This window comes from Heterocephalus glaber, unplaced genomic scaffold (assembly GCF_053883595.1).
Source record: "Heterocephalus glaber isolate CG9 unplaced genomic scaffold, H.glaber_assembly_v1.0 deba00001550, whole genome shotgun sequence".
In the NCBI taxonomy this organism is placed as follows: Eukaryota; Metazoa; Chordata; class Mammalia; order Rodentia; family Bathyergidae; genus Heterocephalus; species Heterocephalus glaber.
In genome coordinates, this window is record NW_028258343.1 from 2391702 (window position 1) to 2408783 (window position 17082).

A 17082-nucleotide genomic window follows, 5' to 3' on the forward strand; every position below is an offset into this window, starting at 1 on the left:
AGGAAAAATACAATTAGCACATTTTATGTGTTTTTATTGATACCAAGTTTATGTAAGATGAATAAAAGTGATAATGAATTTATTCAATTTTTAAAGCAAAAGTACTAAGTAAATAGTAATGTAGGCAGATGTGATAAAAACCAAAACAAAGGCAAGTGGAGGAATGAACTTGCTTTGAAGTTCATTAGCTCTTGCTTGGAACTGTGAGACTCAGACCAAATGCTGTATTCTGGAAGGGTCTTTCCATAGTTCAGACAGGAGCCTACTACTTCAACACCCCATCAGTGAAGTTTTATCCAGTAAAATGGTTTTTAATCCTCTCAGACCCAATGCCTCCTTTTAGTCATATATTTTATAATGATTTTTTACTGTCTTTTAAGAAAATCTGTAGCCTACTTATTCATCTAAGTTCAAAAATATATGAAACTCTAACTGTATTCTTATATACGAGAAAAGTAATTTATGATTTAAATAATGTTTTTAATGTGCAAATGCTTGGACACAACCACCCTAGGAGGCGTAATGATGGAGAAGTTTTTGCAGCTCCATGTAGAATATGTGCATATCCATAGAGGTGTCAACTACTAATGTAGTTCAACACAGGTGTATTATGTGGAAACACGGTCAGATATTCTAAGCAGTTTTGCCACTGGTCATTTCCAAACATGGAAAGCAGTGCCTGGAATAGTTCTGTCCACCACTTCCCTTCCTCCCCCCCCCTCCTCCTCCTCCCTCTCGTCCCCCTCTTCCTCCTCCTTTTCCTCTTCCTCCTCCCTAAGCCCCACTCCCCTCCCTTGACAAAACTACGTTCTTTCCTTAATTTACATAGTAGTTGCATTCCTGAAAAGTCAGTACTAAAACTGTGCAAAAGAATACTTTGTGCTTATACATAAAACAGAAGCAGAGTTAAGTTCCAGGTTCATATTATTATAAACAGGCTCTTCACCTACACAAATACCTGGTCAGCCTCTGAAAAATTAAATTAAAGATGCAGGACAATTCTTTGTTGTGTGGAACATGTCTGACTCTCTTCCACTAAATTCCATTCTGGTCCTTTCCATCATTTCCACAGCTATACATGCCCCCCAACATTTCCCAAATGTCTCCTATGGAGTAAGGCCTCCCATACTGAATTCATAAACCCCAAAAGCACTCTTAGGTTCACTTATGTCTTAAGTTATTCATTAGTTATGAAGCCACTTTGGGATTTTTATTTATCTTTGGAATTTTTTAAAGTGCCTTAAACATAAAATACAGCTTCTAAAGTTATTATAATATCCCATTTATTATTTTATTATTATCGATATTTTATTGTCTATGGCTTGTTAACCATTAAGTTTCTCTTAAAGTTGGTAAAGAATAAGCATTCTTAAATTTCAAAAAGTTTGGTTGCCCTTAAGAAAAATATTTCAGAGTTGGGGCTCCTGAAAGAATCTGAAATTCAGCATAATTAGAAATCTTGTTATTGCAAATCAGATACCTTTTAAATGATCTAAGCCTCTCAAGACAGCAAATTTTGACAGCATAGTTTTAAAAGCAGATTCTTGGCATAATGTTGAGTGGGTTTTGACCCAGTCGTGCTGAGAAATTTGCAAATGCAGCATTCACTGGGATGTACAAGAAAGAGAAAAAAATTAATGAAAACTTTCCAAAGCAAAGGACCTGAAACTTAACCGACTTCTGACCTTTGCACCCAGTTGTGATGCTTCTGACACCTGGAGAAGAGTTTGGATGATCTCCAAAGAGGACGCTCCTCACTTTGCATTCTCCAACAGTGTAGAGTCTGTCAAATCAACAGGTCATCAAGAGGACAGACTGCCACTTGTCATTACTGAGTGTTCTCGGGACACTGAGAAGCTGGGCAGGTCCTGCTTTTAGGGACTGGCATTTGGAAAAAAGAGACTCATTTCTACTCATTTGGAAAACTGGTTTACCGCAGATCTGTAAATCAAATATGCTTCATATGTGTCACCATACTGATGATTTAACATCCATCCCCTTAATTCTCATCAGAAAACTGATCCTCAAAAATAACTAACCAGGCTTGACTTGCAAAGATGGAAAGCCTAAAACCCTCGCCTCAGCTTCAAGTTGACCCTGATTTTTTAAATTAGTTCTAGGGCATGTGACAGAGAAAGTATCAGTTCATGAAAGGCGTGGGAACTGTCTTAATGCCTGTCCTACTCGTTATAAATTTTCCACTGAGTTTCTTAGGTTTTGGTACACTGCTTCTCTGCTTCTAAACCTAAGATAATGATCGGTATTAGTAGTTCAGGTTATATACTACAAGAACTAGGACTCTGGGGACAAAATTACCAAGTTGATGACATTTTTCTTTGATTTTCACACCTTCTTTACTCATTCCATTGTGCTAAGTGCTGGGAATTAAAGGTTAAATAAGGTATAACCTCCGCTCTCAAGGAACTGATGGTTTAGTAGGTAAAAGAGACAAGAATTGTAGACCCATCCTGATGTCCATGAATAACTGCTTTATTGAACATGAATTGGGGTGGCAGTGCTGTGGGGTGCCCGCCACAGAACACTAGTTCCTGACAAGGACCAGGAAGACTCCCCAAAAGACACCCAAACACTGACTTTCTCCTCCTGGGTCCCTTCATCCCATTTTCCCATTCATCCCAAAGCCCAGCCTCCCCATTACTCCCCTTCTGAGACACAGCCCCAAGCTTCAGGCTATTCCTTCAGCCACTCCCATCAGAACCTACCCATCTGGCGTTGCCTGCCTAATTACAAACAAATTCAAACTAAGGTATTCATTTATTCATTAAGTAAATTTTTCCAGATGATGTTTGCATTCTGACTGGAGCTGTCCTTACACACGAGCTGTCCTAACCCATGTGTGAGTTAATTTCAGTTATTTTGCCCCAAAGACTAGGGAGTGGAAGAACCAACACTTAAACCACATTCTAGGCCAAACGTCCTCAAAACTACACTTCATGGGAGCGGGGAGGGGTTGTAATGGAGATTGAATTTAGGGCCTTCACACTAAGCTACATCTTCAACTCTTTTTATTTTTTATTTTGAGACTGGATCTCATAAGTCACTAAGTTGCCCAAGCTGGCCTTGAATTTGTGATCCTTCTGCCTCAGCCTCCCAGAGTGCTGAGATTGCAGGCAGGCACTGCCACACCTGGCTAAAATTACACGTTTTTATTCCATCTTACTGTGGTTTCAGCGTGTCCTACAAAGTGTACATGCTGGAAACTTAATCCTCAGTGCAATAGTGTAGAGAGGTGGAACCTTTCAGGGGTGATCAGGTCCTAAGGAGCTCTACCCTCATTAATTGGGTAAAGCGGTTATCATTTTCTCGAGAGTGGGTCCCTGACAAAATGATGAATTCGAGCCTCTTCTGCACTCTCTTCTGTGGTTATCCCTCGCCCTGCACCTTTGGACAAGTGATGATGTAGTAAAAAGACCCTCGTCAGATGCAGGCCCCTTAGCCTTGTACTTTCCAGCCTCGGGTATTATAAGAAATGACTTTCTTCTCTTTAAAAATTACCCAGACTTCGGTTTCTGTTATAGCAGCAGAAATGGAAGGTAACTGGAGGTCCCAGAAGGGTGGAGAGATTTCTGCCCAGGCCACTGTCTTCAGCTGTTAACTGCCATGGAGGAAGAAGAGTGAGCTTCCCCTCTTAACAGGGACCCAGCTGAGGGTAGAGGCTGCATCACCAGCACCCAGCCCAGTGTGTAAGCAAAGGAAACCCTCAGTTCATGTCTGCAGAAGTCAAGGAAAGGATGGGAAGCATGAGTTACGAGCCAGTCGAAAACAACTCTTCCCTTTGGTCACTCTACAAGTCCTTAGCTGAACTGGTCCTGTAACTGTCATGTCTGTGCCTCCCCCTCCTCTATACCTTCTTGTTCACACACAGCAATTACACTTTTTGTTCTGAGCAGACCAGCACTAATGAGTCAGGAGAGGAAAAGGCAAGGGAAACCTCAGCACAAACACTGGGCAGACTGTCTTTCACTGAGACCACCTCCAGCAGGTACTTGAACGTCCCTTCTCTTTTGATCTCCCTTTTCTCATTCCTTTTCTACCGCTCTGTCCTCTCACCCTCTCTGCCCTGCCACAGGCCCCAAATACCTACTAGGCACCACCTTGCCTCTATCCTGTGTAGAAAGACAGGCTCCTGACTCCATCAAGGGTGAAGGCAAAGTGAATTATCCCATTCTTGAGAGTGGAGCACTCACTAGACAAATAACTTCCTCTTGCTCACATTGTTCACGTTGTAATTTCTAGGCATTTTATACTAAAAACCTCTCTTACTCATCACAGTTAAAGAACAAGCAAAAAGCAGTAAAGAGAATAAAGAGCCCATCCCATCATGTCCCTATGGGTGGCTGAGGGCAGAAACACTGTCTTGCATGCTCTGTATACTCAAGTACTTCAGTATCTTTCACACAGTGTGTTCTCAGTGGGTATTTGTCAATGAATCCTTTCCTTGTAGCTAAGGACAAACTCACTTTACTTCTCACATGTTTCCATTTCAGGCCCTGACAATTACTGAAGAATATTACAGTTACACTAACATCCCTGACTAGAATATTACTTAGCATTACAAAGGTGGCTAGAAGTATTTTGATAACACATAAAGGACACGTGTGTTTTCTAGAGAGAGGGAAAGAAGGCTTTGGGTCATGTGATACAAGTAAGATTAGGCTCTGAGACGCTCTCAATCAGCAGACAGCCCCCCAGGTATAATTTTAGGTGACTCTCAGGCCCCAAAATGGTTAAACAAGAGGCCCATGCACATCCTGCCAGAGTTTAACTTGGAGCAGCCTGTTTGCCCAAGTGCCTCCCACTCTTTCCCTTTCCCACAAGCGGCCGCTCTACTCTATGTACACAACAAAAATGTTTGTCTTGTCCAAAGCTGCAGGCACCAACCGTCTGTAAATTTCTTTGGGTAACAACATAATAATCAAATCACATTAAGCTGCTGTCAGTAAGACATGTGTTTTCAATTTTAAAACCCACAAGTGATTTATTATTCATTTCCTAATATTACACTTGTACATTTAGTGACACAGGAAACTTACATTCATAGAATCGTATCCAAATTTTGCCAGGAAGTGATTTCTCTGGTTATTTTGTAGTTGTTTTGTGAGCTGTTTTTCAAGATTAGTATTTCAGTATCTCTCATTCTGACAATTTTAATTTTCAACCTTTAATTAAATTTTTATTGATTGGAAAAGGTTTATACTTATAAGTTGTATTAAAATTGTCTTTCATTGGCTTTGTTTTTGTGTACTTTCATTGTGGTAAATAACATAGGAGATCCTACTCAACTTTTTACTATCTTGTTACCTGTAAGAACAATGTTCTATATCAGATCTCCAGAATTTTTTTATCTTACATTTTCAAAACTTTATACTCACTGAACAATTTCCTATTTCCACTTCTCCCATCCCCAACAACCACCATCGCACTTTCTGCTTCTGTGAATTTAGCTACTTTACTATACTTTTTTAAGGAAAAAATTTGAAATCCCTTAAGTACTAATACTTCATCGTGCCCCAGAGAAAATAGAGTCCTGTGCGTACTCTGCCCTTTCCTGTGAAGAGCAGCATATAATGAACAAAGAATCATCTTCAAGATTATACAAACCCACGTTCCAGCCCCTACTCTGCTACTGTACCTTTGGATAAATTACTAAACCTGAGTCCATTTAGTCATCTGTAAGATGTACTTATTAATACCAACTTCACAATACTCACTTTTATAAAAATTAAATGAGATGACAAATGTAAATCACTCAGTAGGTGCTCAGTATTTTGCAGTTACATCACCCTTAGTGCCAAGTCCTATTCTTGCTATGACTGAACACATGACATAGCCAGTTGTGTCTGTTCAAGATTAAGTACATGTGTCTTTCTTTGCTGTCAGCTCAGGCACCTGTGCAGGTGGGCATGACATTAATCATCTAAAACAAGTTTTTCTGCTCTCTGATCTACTTCAGTGTAAAGACATATAGCTTTCCATGGCATCTTCACATCTTCATGTCTTGTTCCTTAAGCATGACCTACAGCGAGAGCTATTGATGTGATTAATAAAGTGCTGCTATGTTCCACACAGAACCATGGGCCGTAAGAGGCCAGTCTTGATGCACAGGTAAAAATCTGGAGTTCCCTGTTGAACTAAGGGTGGATATTTACATGTAAACTATTATACTCTAACCACATGTAATACCCACTTAATTAAGCCAGAGGATTCACTTACATGAAATATGATTCAAGGAGCCAACCTTACACAATCCACTTTCTTTCCAAAGAATGCAGCATAACAGATCCTTTTCTGCAAGTTTTTGATGATAAAAATTCCTAGTCAAACATCTACTACTGGGTAAAGTTAATTCAGTACAAATCTACCACCATTCTAAAAATGTACTTATAATCATTCCAGAAAATTCAACAGATTCAAAAAAGAGAGGTTCAAGTTCTTTTCCTGAGGATTACCTCATCTGTTGTGTTTGATAAATGAATCATAACTGGTCTGGACAATTCAATTTAACAAGTACATGGTAGCCAGGTAATGTGCTATGGTAGTTAGGAAAAGCACTTACACTTCAGTCAATAATCACCTCACTCCTTCACCTCCTCTTTCAGTGAAGACTTTTTAAACCAAGCACCATAATAAATAACAATTGGCTTTGCCCAGTAGCTCTTACAAGAGTGTGCAGCATTTCCTTACTAAGGCAAGCTGAGTTACCAGAATACCAACTGAAAAGCATTAGAACTCACAGCAGTGTTGAATGCATCTGACCCTGAGGTGAGGAAGCAGTCATGAGGTGGGCTTTTGAAGGACAGATGTTGTTTTAACAGGTGGAGATGGCATTCGACTGCATATTGAAGCAGAAAACCATGGGGACAATAAGAGCAGAGACTTACTTGTCTGCAGGAGAACTTTGGGAGATAAAAATCGAAAAATAAGTTGGCATCATCTTGTGGAAGGCCACAAATGCCAGAGTAAATAATGTAAACCTAATTAAGTAGACACTGGGGAGCCACTGTAGGATTTGGAGCAGAGGGGCTGACACAGTAGGAGCTGTACTGGAGGAATAAATCTGTCAGTAGTGGGTGAGATGGATAGAAGCAGATGACTAAGAGGCAAAGGGTTAGTCCAATATCCTAGGATGGAGCCGTGAAATGGCAGACAGAAAAGGAAAGAAGTAAAATCCATTACAGCATACATCTGGAATTTGTGTAGTGAGATTTAACAGCCCAAACATATATCTCGGATAAAAGACCACATTTATTTTAAATATATGCTGAGAACTAGGGAGTTAAGGCAGCAGTTTTTAACCTCTGGAGACATAGAATCAACTAAAAGTTCAGCTGCCTCAATTTGCTTACCACAAACCATCGCCCTCAAAACTCTGGATTTGTTAAACATTTCAAACTCAGAAGCGGAAGGCTCAATAAAACCGCAGTGTGCCTGGCACGTATTTCTTCTTTGGGACTGAGGAAATTCGATCTGCTTCTTACTAATTCGTTTAAATTTCATTCAAAATGGGATTTTAAGAAACCTTACTGCCCAAAGAAGCCTGAAGAGCTTACTGACTTTTTTCCTCCTTAAGAAGAGGAAACAATGGTTTTGCAACTATTCCTGACCCCTGAAGTTAGTTTATCTATTGGTTGGAATGGATTTTTATGTTAGGCAAAATAATAGGCTAAAAACAGATTTTGCCAAAGTCAGTGCACTGTGTGGTTGAGGAGGACAAACATCTGACCCTCTTGAGCGCTTCCCTTCCGCTGATGCAGCAGGTGTGATGCAGACATCTGGAGGAGGAGAAATCCCTGCTGTTCTGTGACTCAAATCACCCATGTTGGTTTTCTTGTCACTGTCAAGAACATGAAAGAAAAAATAGCAATTGAAAAAAGGCTGAAGTGTTAAAAAGTTAGATCTAGAGAAACAGTTTTACCCTGCCTCAAAGACTTTTCTCTTCCCCCTCCTCCCACTCTTGGTGGTGTTGAAACAAAGCTATTCTCCTAGTGACAGCCATCAAGAAGTCGTGAGAGTTTTCTGTACACAGAACTAAAGTCATGGGGCTTTAATACCTTCTATTTAAGACCTACATGAGTAGGACTTAAAATAACATCCTAGAGCCTTTAAACTCAAATCAGTTTCCAACTCCAAGTTAAATGTTAAATTTATCATGTGTTTTACTTTTGTTGGGGTTTCTTTCTTTCCCTTTCTTTCTTTTTTTCACTCCCTTCCTTTTTGTGGTGTTTGTTATTACTGTTGATGATGTTATGCTCTGTATATTTTTATTTGGTTTTTAATATTCACAACTGGTTTTCTTACTTTTCTATTAGTGTCTGACCCAAGCAAATACCCTTGATGTTAAAGAATTTATGTTTTACCTCAATCAAGTTGCTCAGGATGTCAGAAGTCACTGGCAATGACTTTGTCTTAAGAACATGGCCGCCCCTGGGAGAAAATGTCCACACCTGATGCTGTTGTGGATAACATAATATATTTGGTTGTCATTGGTTTCCACTCACCATATTTTTATTCTGAGACTATGCACAGGGAGAAACAAACAAATTATGGCCATTTATGACCACTGGATGATTTCTGAGAGGCTGTAGGAGTCATAATATTTTATTTTAAATAATTTTTTGGCAGCTGGTTCTTTTTATGAATAAATGGAAACTTTAATGTCTAAAGATGCTAAATTGTGAAAGGGGAGATTTGGATACTGAAGTAATTACAGCCAAGAATAAACTATGAAATTTGGTCAAAACACATGAAGATGAATTGAAATGTTTAATAACTTGAAATGAGTACTAGCCTCATTTAGAGACTAACATCTTTAACACCTAGTCAAAAAAAAAAAAAAAGCTAGAAGTCTCCACTGTAAATTCTGGAAACCTATCAATACCATTTTATACACAAAGACTCATTATTTTTTTCATTTCTTAAAGTAGGCTACTTAAAAATTATTTCTACAGGGCAATTACATCTTAGTCTAGATTGCTTCGATCTTAGAATCTCTTGTGTCTGCATTCAATAAAATTGCAATCTTGGACAAAACCACAAACCCTGAACTAATAGAATGTGTAAAAGGAAGAAAAAGCTATGCTTGTGCTTCAGGAAACTTAAATTAATTAATTTTGTCTCATCTTTTTTTAAAGCTGAATACTAAAAACTGAAATTTCACCCTGATCTCTCCAGGGTTCAGCATTCTTGAACTTAGACTGGAGCACATACATCAGGAAAGTAATTTAATTCTGTCCACATGTATTTCACACCTATAACTTGCAGGACATTGTGGAAAACTAACAGGAATATGGTCTCCAAGAACTTACAGTCTAATAAGAAAACCAGAACTGTGAATGAGAGCAAACTTTGCACCATACTGGGCACAACTGAGTGTTAGAGCAGTGGTCAATTAAAGCAAAGGGTACTGTCAGGAAGACCTGGTTCAGCAACACTGTTTCAGGGTTCATTTAAAAAATTATTTCAAAAACTAATACATGAGTTTTATCATTTTGCTATTTATAAATTGGCTTATTTTAAAAGGGCATTTGATGATGATATTGCTATGAAGTACTTGAATTTATTGCTTTTTATTACATATAGTAGTTGAACATATTAATGGGGTACAGTGTGATATTTCAACACATGTAGACAGTGGGATGACTATAGTTTACAACAATCTATTGTCAATTTAAGAAGATCTGGAAGAAAGGAGCTCAAAGGCTCTGAATATAAAAAAAATGATAAGAACAGGGAAATGCTAGCATTGTTTTTACTGTTTCCATTATATATATATGATTATGCATTACATACCGGGAATTACAAATTTGATGAAATGGTTTCTGACCCAAGGTATAATCAGTCATTTATACCAATAACTGTAAGGTACAAGATATATTTAAAATCCTAAAAGAATTTTTTTAAAGGCTATGAATAGCCACTAACCTAGCAAGGAATTTCATCATAATAATTAGTACAATAACTAGAAGCATGGAGCATTTGTCAAAATATTAATAAGATATTCCATTGGACTAGTGCTCTAAAGTGCTAATATTAGGTTTATGTAGCTGGATCTCCAAGTCTGCTGTGGCCAGTTCTGCTCATTTAAACATACTGACTTTCTTTGTCCTTGGCATCCCCTGAGTGACAATGGAACCAACTACGAACTGCTCAGCTTCTGGGCACAGCTGACATACACCTTCCTCAGGGAGCCAGGTACACAGTTGAGAGAAAGCCTCATCATATAGGCATACTTATAACTTTTTATCACAAACACTGTATTTATATGAGGTTTAATCTTTCACCCTTTCTCCTAGTACCAACATTCATCAGCCTTTATAATAAAAACATGCTACAGAGAAGGTCCTCAAAAATGAAAATAATTTTATTAACATTTTTTTGCATTTAAGCCAACCACAACTTGTAAAATTTTAAAATTACCATACCATCAGTGCCAATACAAATTTCATAACCCTAAAATTAGTACCAGAGTAGTGCAAAAGTGTGTTATACATACATATTTGAAATTTACAGAAAGGAACAAGTGAACAGAAAATGAATTTAAGGTCAGTGCTTTTATATAAGATTAGGTAAAGAACCATTCTAGAGCATCTTTGTGTAAATATTGCAAATGAGGACCATAGAACAATAAAATCCAAACAATGACACATTAAAATAACTGTCAATGCCTTTAAATAATGACTTTTTATTACATAAATGTCTTAAACAAATTTAGCATTTCATTACTAAGTACATTTCTAAAATAGATTTTCCTAAGCTGAATTTAGCTGAGCTATTTGTAGGACCAATTAGCAGAGCTAATCATTTAGATATCTATACAGAAATGCATATCATCATACTCCTAATTATCAAAGTAAATATGTTAGGGGGGCGGGGGATTTAGCTCAGTGGTTCCACCGCCTGCCCTGCAAGTGCCAAGGACCAGAGTTCTATCCCCAGTACCAAAAAAAAAAAAAAAAAAATACAAAGTAAATATGTTAGGTATCCACTGAAAGTACTTTTGGAAACAAAGGTTTCAGAACTTCTTCGGTAATTGTATAACACATTTCAGAAAGCAGCACCTAGTACTATTATACAGAATGAAGATTCATTTACAGATAGTTTCCCATATGGATTTTTTTCTCCCAGTTGTATCTTCAGCTCTTAATATCTTAATTTTTTTCATCATCTCACTTAGCACAAGGTGCTCCTTAAGTGACAGTTGATTGATAAGTAATTAATTTAAATAATTTTACTTTTCTGCATTATTGCATGAACCTGTAGAGGGCTAAGGTCAGAATTTTTTTCCATTTAGTTTTATCTATGCCCTCAAGTAAGAAAAGTAAGCATTATTATTTGCATAAATAGCTATGTACCATCACTTCTGAATCATTTTCTTGTTGACTAAGTAACCTACACAGAGGTGCTAAATGGCATAGTCATTGGCATTTTTAAAGAAAAATGTCATTGGCCACTAGTTAATACTGCAGCTTGACAGACGTCTTCTTGCCCATCTCAGACACCAAGTTTGAAAGTGCACAAATAAAGAATAGGCATAGTGACAACCAATTTTTTGCCAAACTTTGAATATTCTCATGATGAATACCTTCATGCACTACATTTTAAACCTACAGGCTGGCATAAGAGTTAACTGTGAAAAGACATTGGCTAGATTTATTTAATTAGTGTATATTTGTTACATTATCTGAGCTTATACTGTACTTCAAAGATACAGGATAGGCCAGGACTAGAGGGAGGGAGTGAAGCAATACCTTCAGGTTCTAAATTTAAGAGGCTACCAAATAACTCAAGAATCCATCAGGAAATAAAACATCCATGTGCAATACTTTTAAAAATTAAAATTACCACCAAAAAAATCCATGAGAAATAAAATATAAAAAATTTAAGTAAAAATCAAAAAAGATCTATAGTCTGTCATGTTGATGGGTATTTGACTACAACATTTAAAAAATAGAAGGAAAAGGTGAAAATTTTTGTTTTCTTGTTTGGTTTAAGGATAAAAATGGTTCCAACCTTAATATCTCCAGCTCATATGATCATTGGTTCGATAATACAGTATTTTTGTCCAAATAGGAATTTTAGTGAATAGTAACCATTATTTCCTGTCATCTATATTTACCAAATGGAACTTAATTTAAATACAATTATCTTAACTATGAATCTGCTTAAAGTGTTACACTACTTGGAAAACTCAATAGAAGATTTAAAAATAAATCGTCCAAAATCTCAATCTGCTATATTTGTGGCATATTTCCATCATTCAAGGTTATCTTGTTGACTTCTGATTCTTTTATATACATACAGGCATATGGTCAATTACAAGGAAATTTTCCTGTAGTATTTTAGAATATGAGTTTTCATAGAATATAAAAAAGGAATGGATTCTTGAGTCAATATTTCCCTTTAGATTTACCTTATACGTAACATAGAAATAATTGATTTCATTTATTCATTCAGGGAACTGATTTCATTCTATATGGAATTAACATCACACTTCTTATTGCCCTAGGCAGTAGAATTCCTTATGATAATTGTCTGTACTTGATGTTGTTTAAAATTTCTGTCTTCCCACTTTCTCTCTTACACTTTTAATCATTAAGTAATTTAAAATTTATATAAACTTTTCAAGAATCAAACAAATCATATACTTTTTCCATATGCACCATTGTTATATTTTGCTATATTTGCCTTACTGGTATTGATTCCTGTCTTAACCACTTGAGAATTTGTTGTATACATCATGTCCCTTTATCTCTAAATGTTTCAACCTCTATTTCTCATAAAACAAGGGCATTCTTTTGTGTAGTCCCACTATCACATTCATGAAATTTATAAATACAGTGTTATTATCTCATATATAGATCCATATCCAAATTTCACAAATTATCCTAATAATGTTATTTATGGAAATTTTTCTCTGATCCAGGGTCCAACTGAGGATCAAGCATTACATCTCGTGTACTATCTCTGGGAGCTGTTGTTATGAAACAATACCTGATGCTGTCATTATGTTTCATGACATTGACATTTTTTTAAGAGGACAGGCTGATTGTTTCATAGAGTATCCTTCAAGCTGGGTTTTTCTGATGTTTCCTCACTATTGGAGTCAGATGTGCATTTTGAGATAGGAGCACTGCAATTTGTGAGTTACACCAGAAAATGCAAACTGTCAGTTTCTCTCTCCCATGAGTACTGAGTGCTAGTGAAGATGGTGCACCCTGTAAATTTGTCGCTAACAACTGCCATTTTTCCCTTCCTCTCCCACTAAGTCATCTGCAGGGAAATGCTTTGAAATTATGTAATTATCCTCACAGCTTTTTAAGTTTTCCTTTATAATTTTAGTATCCATTAAGGATTCTGGCCTGATTTGGTTATTACTATGATGGCTGCAAAATGATAATTTTCCAACTATATTATTTCTTTTATATGTATTGATTGGCATGTTCTACAAAGAAAAGCTTTCCTTGCTAATTTATTTACTCACTTACTTGCTTATTATGATATGGACTCATTGATTCCTATTTCAGTCAATGGTTTATAATATATTCTTCCATTATTTATTCTGAGGCTCAAATTTCCCCATACTTGCTCAGAAGGGCCCCTTACAAGTTGTCTCCTCTGTCATTTTTGAATGAGTCTATCATTTTTTAAATGCTCCTTTATTCTGGCATAACGAGATGTTACCATTCATCTCATACATTTCCTGTCCCAGTCCTAGAACTGGCCATGTCACCAACATGGTCTGATTCCTTTTAACAAAAAATTGTACTTAAAAACCAAAACTTGGGTGCTAGATGTGCTCATTGCTTTCAGGAAGATATTGCTTGTAGACATACAATAAAATGTGCCCTTTTAAAGTATATAGTTCATGGTCAACTCTGAGTCCTCATCATACCTGAGATACTTGAGATCACACCTTCCTCCTTGCTGCACTTCACTAGGGTTCTAAGAAAAGATGTTTTCTCGGTTTTCTTCATACAATGATCTTTCTCTGGCTCCTATAATTTCTCTACTCTTCTTCATGCCGCCTCCTCCTCCTCCTCCTCCTCCTCCTTCTCTCTCTCTCTCCCCCCCTTCCCCCCCCCTCCTCTCCACCCACATGGAAACACAGCAACTGCAAGGTCCTGACCAGGCAAACTCTTAATCCTGCTAGCTATTTGAGCTGGTTCCTCTGTGTGGAAAGTGTTTCTCCAGATACCTGCTTGGCCAACTCCATCCCCTTCAAGTTTTCATCAAATTGTACCCTCTCGTAGCCATTGCTGACTACCCCCACCCCCCCCCACACACACACATACACAGAACCTCTGATCCTCTGTTTTCTGCTTTATTTTCCCCCCACTATATTTACCTCCTTCTAATAGATTTTATAATTTATTTTTATGTTATATATTGTCTTTCTCTGCCAAAATGTAAGCTTCATGAGGGAAGAGATATTGGTTTTTCTTACTGTGGTATCTAGAACTTACTGAAGAATCTAGAAGAGTGCACGTTCCAAAGGAAGCATTCATTTTTTAACATGAATGAATGAATCATTTTATCCTGTACTTTGATTTAATAAAATCGTGTAAATGAGAACCCACCAGCAGAATGGAGTCCATATACATCATTTTTAATGTTGAAGTGTGCTTAAACACTTCAGTTATACTCCACTTACCTCTATCTGTATATATTTGTTCTCTTTTCATGGATGAAATCTAGATCCATTTTAAAATAAAAATAATTTTAATCAGGCAGCATTTCCAGAGGACAGTAGGTCTTGCCAGTCCCGAATTTGCATGCATAATACAACCTAAGTAATGAACTGATGCTAGTCATTCACTGTCATCAAGAGTGCCCATTGTTTCCTCTGTTGCTGGCATTTGTTGTGATTTTGAGTTCCAAGGGGGAAAGAGAGAGATGGGAAAAGCTATGACAGAAACCAAAATTACTTTATATGTGAGCTGTACATTTTTCTACTAAATTGTTAAATTATCTCTAGGTCTAAAACCGTCACCAGATGTCACCTATGTGGCCCTAGAGTGACTCATAAAACTTGGGCTGAGATAAGACATACCTTGATAGACATTCAAATAATGCACCTGGCACATTTCTGGACAACAACCGTGATGTCATAGTCAAGTGATATGAGTAGAAAAATACTTCTACTGCCAACATCAGACATTTATGGCTACCAGTGAAAGAGAATATACTCCCTTTGAAAGCAAGCATCCTGTCTAAGTCCATACCACCCTAACGTGCCTGATCTTGGAAGCTAAGCAGGGCTGGGCCTGGTTAGTACTTGGATGGGAGAAAGCAAGCATTCTATCCTGTCTGCTTGTTAGAAAATGTTTCCCTCACAGCTCTTCCAATTCAGGTGAAAGAGTTCATCAGCATGGAGAGAGTGTGAGTGAGAGCTTGGTCTAAATTTTTGAGTCTTAGTTCCAGTACAACCGGGAAAAAAATACTTATTTCAAATGCATGCAGAAGTGTGTAGATTTCACATTCCAGGAAAATAATTGAAATTTTAATTTATATAATCCATGTGTTCCTAAAGTACATTTATAAATATCTTGACATTTTAATAAATGCCATATAAAGAAATATAATTTATGTTCTGGAAGAATTTCCAATATAGCATTAGGTAGACTATATTTAACTCATTAGCCCTCAAAGTACTGAGAGCATCCTTTAATTTTCCCTCCTTTTAATACATCATTTTTTACACAGTGGATAAAATAAGCTCTCTTTTAAATACTTCAACTTCTGCATTTGGTTACTTCCCACAGATACAACACACTCAGGGGAAATTGGCACCAGGAGAAAGGTGAAAAGACTGTTAAGTTTCCAAAGATATTTCCATGCATCGAGGCTGCTCCGTGGCATTATACCACAAGCCCCTCTCCACCTGCTGGATGAAGACTACCTTGGACAGGCCAGGGTAAGCCAGTCACCCCTCTGCCTCCCTGCAGTAGCCAGGTGGCTCAGACTGTCCTCAGCTGACAACACCTGGGTCTGAGTCCTGCTTTGCTTCTGAGGAGCTCTGTGACTCTGGGTTAGTTACTTAACACATCTGGACTTTTTCCTCAAATATAAGCTGTGTGGAAAGAGGTGTGTGCAGTTTCAGGAACTTTAGAAAGGATAGCTTCTACAACTGGGGCTTTTGTATCAACAGCCAATTCTAAGCATGGGATAGTTTTAAAAAGGAAAAGCTAGTAAGTATGCATTAGACAATAAGCCTTTAAATTATCCAATATTTTCAGTGACCTCCTCTTCAGTTTCCTATGCAATGGTTAATTTCGCATTCAGGCCACATAGTAGAATAATGTGTTCAGCAATTGTTTTCGCTGCACAATCCTTCTTCCTTCTGTATACAGTAGCTTGTGGTGTAGAGACTTGACTGAACCACAGTTTAACAGACACCAACATGTGGGCTCACCATGCATGAACCCCACATCAAGCGCTTTGCAGTATTTCTTTAGTCAGTCCTCTGAGGTCCATAACATTAGTCACATTGTCCAAGTGAAGAAACTGGGGCCCAGAGAACTTGAGGGTTGTAGCCAAGGTCTCACCACCAGGGAGTGACACAGGTAACAGTGTCAAGCAGTTAAAGTCCAAAGCTTGTCCCTTAAACTGTCGTTAGAGAGTAGAGTAAGATTTGATTTATTCCAAACCAGTTGTACACAGAAAATAGTGTGCTATTTCCAACTTCTTAATTGTTTAATTCACTGTGTCTCAAAGTAAATGTTTAGTTCTTGATGTGATTCATTTGGGTGCTATTTTTTGTTTGCCTTTTCAGCATATGCTCTCCAAAGTGGGAATGTGGGACTTTGACATTTTCTTGTTTGATCGCTTGACAAATGGTAAGTTACCCAAAAGAATTCTCACTAAAATACACACCATAAAGTGGGATTCATTTCATGAGACACAAAATTTATTTTTAAACATGTTAACCTTTTTTCCTTTTTTCCCCGCTTTCATAAATCTATAATCTCTCAAGAAGAACCAGAGCAAGGGAAAAATGATTTAGATGAAAAATGAGGACTGCATTTAGCCTTAGAATCAGGACAGTTTCCTTCTGACCTTGAT

General features: G+C 37.4%; 1 protein-coding gene across 3 annotated transcripts in view; it reads left to right on the plus strand.

Annotated features, from left to right (window-relative positions):
- Positions 1-17082, plus strand: part of Pde7b (phosphodiesterase 7B) — a 344306-nt gene that overhangs the window by 291654 nt on the left and 35570 nt on the right. For all 3 annotated transcript variants that reach the window (XM_004871490.4, XM_004871491.4, XM_021249539.2), the window contains 2 exons: positions 15783-15934; positions 16793-16856. In XM_004871490.4, the coding sequence (XP_004871547.1) occupies positions 15783-15934; positions 16793-16856 (216 nt within the window). The remainder of the gene's footprint in view (positions 1-15782; positions 15935-16792; positions 16857-17082) is intronic.